Below are 5,757 nucleotides of genomic sequence, written 5' to 3'. Positions count from 1 at the left end.
GGGCGGGGGTGAGGGTCCGGGCCCCGCACACCTCCGAGAACATCTGCATCTGTAGCTGCTCCCCTTGCTCGGCTCTCCCCACCCCCCCCCCCCCTACCAAAACCGAAAGCCACCTTGGAGCGAAAGGACCCCAGCTGGGGCGCAGAGAGCGCGCCGACGACGGGGGGCCGGCGCCCGCGGGGACCAGGCTGGGGCGCCTGTCCGGCGGCAGCCCGGCTGCCGGGCCCCTCACCCTACTGCTTCTCCGGGGCGCCGTTGACCATCGGCCCGTAGAGGCCGCCGCCGTAGGTCGGCTCCTTGTGCACAGCCGCGGCGGCGGCCGAGCGGTCGCGCATGAGGTCGCTGAAGGCGTAGTCCATGGGCGGGCGGAAGCCGAGGGTGGGCACGAGGCCGGCGGTGGAGTAGGGAGCCATGAAGGCCAGGCCGCGGCTGTGCGCCGCCGCCGCCGAGTAGGCCAGGCGCAGGGGGCTGAGGCCGAGCGGCGCGCCCAGCGGGTAGGCGCCCGCGTCGGCGCCGAAGTGGCTGGCGTTGGGCTGCAGCGGCGAGAAGGCCGAGCGGCTGCTCAGCGAGCCCAGCGCCCCGGGCGCCATGGCGCCGGCCAGCAAAGGTCTGTGGTGCGGCGGGGCGGCGGGGCCGGCCTGCAGGGGCGCGGGCAGCCCGGGACCCCCGGCCGCGGCGGCGGCGTCCACGCGGCCCGGCCACGCGTCGTCCGCTGCTGCGACGGCACCCACCGCGGCCTTCTCGGGAGGCACGGCGGGGCCAAGGCCGGCCGCCAGGCCCCCGCGGTGGTGGTTCAGCACCTGCTCGATGGCCTGCACCACGTCGCCCCCGCAGCCCTGCAACACCAGCTCCAGGACGCCTCGCCGGTGGCCCGGGAAGACGCGCGTCAAGATGTCCAGCGGCGTCCGCTGCCGTGGACCCGGGACCCCGCCCAGCCCCGGCGCGGGCGCGGCCTCTGCTTCTTCTTTGTCGGCCTCGGAACCGGATTCCGAGCCCAGAGGGCTGGCGGAGCCCGGGCTGTCCTCCTCGCCGCCGCCTCCGGGGCCAGCGCTGCCCGGGCAGCTCCCACCTGCCTCCTTGGAGGCCCGGGCCAGGGGCGACCCTGAAAAGGACTCGCCGTCGCCGTTCTCCGAGCCCGAGCCCGGCCGCACCTCCGGGGACGATGCCCCCGGACCCGAGTCCGCGCCGTCGGGTGATAAGGGCTTGCCTGGCGGCGGCTGCGGGCTGCCCGGGCGGCCTGACTGAAGCAGCGTCTTGGGGAACAGGTCAAACTTCTGTAACTTGGCTTCTGGGAGGGGAGAAAAGGGCATGTTAGGAGAGGTTAGGAGTGGGCAGCCGACCGCACCACAGCAACCCAGCTCTTTGGATCCCAGTTTCCCTCTGAGCCCCACGACCCTCATTCACTGGGCTCCAGTACCCTCTTTCCTTTTGCTCCGGCATGGCATTACTTCCTCTCGGAGCCCCTACAGCCCAGTCTCTCCCCCTGCCCTCAGGGCGCGCTCCCTTTCTGTTCCCAGCACCTCAATCACCTGTGCCCTGTAAACACAAGGTCCAGTGCCCCTCTTCCTACATCTGCGCCCCAACGCCTCCACCCTTATCCCTCTTCTAGTCCTGCCCTGCCCTGGAGAAGTGGTCTGGCCCAGGATTCAAGCAGGAGCCAAAGTATCTTCCACCTACACCACACACTGTATAGAAGACCCCACTCCACCTCCGTGATTCCGAGAGCAAGCCCAGGCCTGGGTGCCCCTCTGGCCCTGGGCAGCACAGCCTGTAAAGGACGGCGCCTTGGGCATCCATGAGATCCCAAGCCTCTCTACAGGCAAAAGTAGAGCCTCTGTTTCTAATGCACCCTTTCCAAAATTAAGACCTAAGGAATTCCTTCCTCCCAAGCTGAGAGGGCCCCAGAATGTGCCCGGCCTAATTTTCTCCCTCCCTGGAAAAGGCCAAGGAGTCTTGAAGAAGAGGGTGGGGCCAGGCAAGGGAGCAGACGGAGAAGAGGAAAGGGGATTGAGGGAAGTGAGACAGCGCGTACTCCGAGCAAACGGGGACGAGTGGGGAAGAAGCTAGAAAGGAGGAGCAGGGCGCAGCTTGCGGTTGTCCAGGAGCATTAGGAACAACGGAGAAGGAGTCACACGGGGTAAAGGAATGCGGTGTCTTCAACGCCTAAAGAAAGCGATGGGGGGCGGGGGCGCGGAGAGGGTCTGATTTCTGGAGAGAAGTGGGACAGAGCGGAGGGAACCGCGGCGCCTGGAGAAGCACAGACCCAAGGAAAAGAGAAGACGCGCGGGTTTCCGCTCTGGGGAGAAGACCGAGCCAAGTGGGCCGGGGAGCTGGGACCTGCCTGCGTTTGCGGAGAGGAGATAAGATCAAAGCGTTTACATTTGGGCCCGCAGTGAAAGAAAGGAGTAAAGTGCAAATGCTTGAGAAGGGGATGAAAGAAGAGTTTCTGTGTTTATGCCCAAACTCTGGGGCTGGGTGCGAGGTGCGGGGCGTCTCAAAGTCGGGGCCTTTGGAGAAGTCCCGAGACAAGTCCCGGGCCGCGTCCCTGCCCCCTCTCCTCCCCGCCGGGCCGCGTCCTCACCTGAGCTCCCGGCGCCCGCTGCGCCGCCTCCGGTCCCCGCGGGCGCTCCGGCTGCCGGCCCCCCGCCGTCGGCGGCGCACACAGAGCCGAAGACCTCGTAGGCGGGTCGCGGCGGGATGATGCCGTTGGCGGCGGCCAGCGCCAGGCCCTCGGCCGTGCCGTAGAGCAGCTGCAGCTCGCGCGCCTCGTTCTCCTCCTGCGCCTGCTGCCTGCGCAGCGCCACCTGCGCCGCCATGACGCGCTGGCGCTCGGCGATGAGCGTGCACTTGGCGCACAGGCAGTCCTTCCAGCGGCAGTAGCGCTTGTGGCCCTTGAGCGCCGACACCACGCCGTGGTTGCGACAGCGCGCGCACTTGGGGGTCCGCGGGTACTTCTCCGCCGCCCGCAACAACAGCGGCGGCGCCCGTAGCAAGCCGCCCGCCACGCTCACCGGCAGCGAAGCGGCCGCCGCCGCCGCCGCTGCCACCGATGCCACCGACGCCACGGGCGGCCCCGTCCCTGTCGCCGCCGCCGTCGCCGCGCCTGGCACGCTGGGCAGCTCCGAGCGCAGCTCCATGGCAGGACCTGGCGTGGAAGACGGCGGGAGGGGGGAGACGTGCGGTGAGGCGTCGCGGGGCTCTAAGCTCAAGCGCGCTCTCCAGGAGCCCAGGCTTAGACGGGGAAATCGCGGCCCCGGGAGTGTGGCTAGCGACTGTCGGATTGCTGGCAGCACGTGCCCTCGGAGCCCCCTGCAAGGCCGAGCTCCTCCACCCCCACCCCCACCAGAGCTCTTCTTCTATCTGATTTATGCTCAGGGTGTAAGATTTCGTTTGAATCAGTGGTTCCTCTGGAAAAAATTAAAAAAGACTGAAAGTCACTGGTTCAGATGGATGGAACGAGGGTTCGGAAGAGAAAATATAATCCCCCAAAGTGTAGCTTAACTGGGGTGACACAGGTAGAAAGGTTTGTTTCATGGGACTCGGATTAGAGAGAAAATTTTGACCCAACAGTTAGACCGATGTCGAGAGCAAAACAGGAAAACCTGAGGCGAAATGTTCAGTTTTGTGGAAGAGGAGAGAGCGAGCGAGGCATGGAGTTCTGCTGGGTGGGCGGAGGGGGTTTTTTGGCTGGTGGGAGCAGGAGAGTTCGAGAGAAAAATCAGGAACAGAAGGAAGAGCTCTAGCAAGTGGCGTGAGAGCAGGGAAACAAACGACTCGGGAGCAAAGTTAGGCCGAGGCCGGGGACCCGGGGAGAGGTGGGGGCTACAAGTTCCACGGGGCGGCCTCCAGAAAGTGGGAGAGAAAACGCGAGTGGAGCTGAGTTTAGGAGGCCTGGGGAGGAGAAAAGTGAAAATTCAGTCAGAGAAACTTTCTTTAGATAGGCAAAACCGGCCCAAAGATAAGCTTGAGGGACGAGAAAAACAGCGAGAACAGCTGATAGGCTGTCTGGGTCGCATGGCCCATGCGGGGCCAAGGAGTGTGCGTGAAGGAAAGCCCCGCAGGCCTGCAGGCTGGGGGTGGCGATGGGGTGAAACCTGCGGCACGGTTTTTAGCCTTCGAGTCTGGAGGAGGAGTCGAGGAGGAAAAAGTATCTTGCAAAAGTTAGGCGTTGCAGGAAGGAGATCCTTTTTGCTGCTCATCTCTTGGGGCCTTCCCCTCCCCTCCCGGTTTAGGGACCAAGTCGTCAGACACGCCCTCCCCATCCTGGGGCCCCGCGGGACCCCGCTCGGGCGCACATTCCCGCGTTCTGGTCTGGGAGTTGGGTTCCTGGGACTCAGATGGCCCAGCAGGCAGTACCGAGGCAGGGGAGTCGCCTCTGGAACCGGCCCTGAGCGAACACCGGAGTCCCACCTGCGCCGAGGCCCCTGAAGGCCCAAGCAGGCCCAGCTCCGCGCTTCCGCCGCGGCCTCCTCTGGGTCCGCCGGTCCCCGCCGGAGCCCGGGCCCCAATCCTGGTGTCTCCGCCCGGGGATCCTAGCCCCCTCCCTATGCGCGCTGCCTCTTCCCTGAGGCCGCGCACTCCCTACGGCCGGCCTGGCCGGGCCGCCTCCCCCGCCCTCCCTGTGGCCCTCAACTACCTGCCTTGGGCTCGGGGGTCCTCCTCCTCCGCTGGCGCTGCACGCGCCTCCCAGCTCCGCTCGCGACGCTGGCGCTCTCGGCCTCTTCCCCTTGCCCCCCGGCCCCTTATGTGACCACGTCACCCTCCTCCAGTCACCATGTCCGAACTTCCGGACCCCCTCAGAACGCTGCGCAGTCCAGCCCTTCCGTCGGAAATCGGAGCCGGGGGACCGTTTAGGGACCGGCTGGCTGGAACCCGCGACCTGGCCCTCGCCGCGCAGGGTCCCCTCGCCGAGCGCGCCGCACGCTGCGTCCAGCCGGGCCCCAGCTGCCCGGCGCTGCCAGACTCTCAATGAGCCGCTCGCCCGCTCTATTGTTGCTCCTTAGGGCTCCATTAGACAGAATTGGACAACAATGTGGCGCCTGCCATTGGCCAGGGGAGGCAGACGGCGCTCTGATTGGCGGGGCCCGCGCCCGGGGAGCCCCGCATTCTACAGTGTCCGAAAGATTCGAAACTCCAAAAGCTCCACAGAGTGCCTCCGGGAGGGGAGGGGGCGCGCCAGGGAAGGAGTGGAAAAAAGTGGGCAAGGAGGAGCGTTGAAAATATCGTGACAAGTAGTTTCCGTGCGCCCAAGAGCGTGTGAATTGCGCCTAATTACCGTGTCCGGTGCCTCTACGTAGACGTGTGTAACCCCTCGGCTTCTGGGGCGCGGGCTCGGCTGGGCCGCTCTCACTGGCCCGGGGCGCTTGGCAAGGCCGACCTTCCCCAGTGGCCCTGGCGGCCCGGGGGCGGGATGGGGGCAGGTGTCAATTCAATTACTGTGGTCGGGGTGGGGGTGGAAAGAGGAGGGTGCATATGGCATAAATGCCAAGACGATTTTTCCTGCCTCCTTCCGGCTCCGTTTCGGCGCGCTCCCAAGTCCGACGCGTTTGGAGTAGTTGGAGGCTATTTTGTTTTTTCCCCTACTGCCCTTAAAACGCAGGTCCTTTATTTTCAAGTCCTGATACGATAGGCAGCACGGAGGGTAAGTGTGGTTTACGAGGATTTTCGTTCTTAAGGAAGAGTCGGGAGAGAAGGAATGAGGTCGCGCTTCCCGTCCACGCCCGCCGCGTCCCCTGCGCTCTGCGCCTTTCTTCTCCC

General features: G+C 65.6%; 1 protein-coding gene across 1 annotated transcript; it reads right to left on the bottom strand.

Annotated features, from left to right (window-relative positions):
• Positions 1-233: 233 nt before the first annotated feature.
• DMRTA2 (DMRT like family A2) lies at positions 234-3,137 on the bottom strand. Its single transcript, XM_046660509.1, has 2 exons — positions 2,582-3,137; positions 234-1,288 (listed from the first exon to the last, which is right to left on the bottom strand). Exons 1-2 carry the CDS (start codon positions 3,135-3,137, stop codon positions 234-236), a joined length of 1,611 nt encoding a protein of 536 aa, XP_046516465.1.
• Between the last annotated feature and the right edge of the window lie 2,620 nt (positions 3,138-5,757).

The sequence above is a fragment of the Equus quagga genome, chromosome 5 (assembly GCF_021613505.1).
Source record: "Equus quagga isolate Etosha38 chromosome 5, UCLA_HA_Equagga_1.0, whole genome shotgun sequence".
In the NCBI taxonomy this organism is placed as follows: Eukaryota; Metazoa; Chordata; class Mammalia; order Perissodactyla; family Equidae; genus Equus; species Equus quagga.
The sequence above is the reverse complement of the archived record's forward strand: the minus strand, read 5'-3'. Positions and strand labels throughout refer to the sequence as shown.

Excerpts from the sequence above, each read along its gene's own strand:
- DMRTA2 (XM_046660509.1), bottom strand. The coding sequence starts at position 3,137 with ATGGAGCTGCGCTCGGAGCTGCCCAGCGTGCCAGGCGCGGCGACGGCG. Across the intron at positions 1,289-2,581 it reads AGCGGGCGCCGGGAGCTCAG|AAGCCAAGTTACAGAAGTTT; the intron begins GTGAGGACGCGG and ends CTCCCCTCCCAG.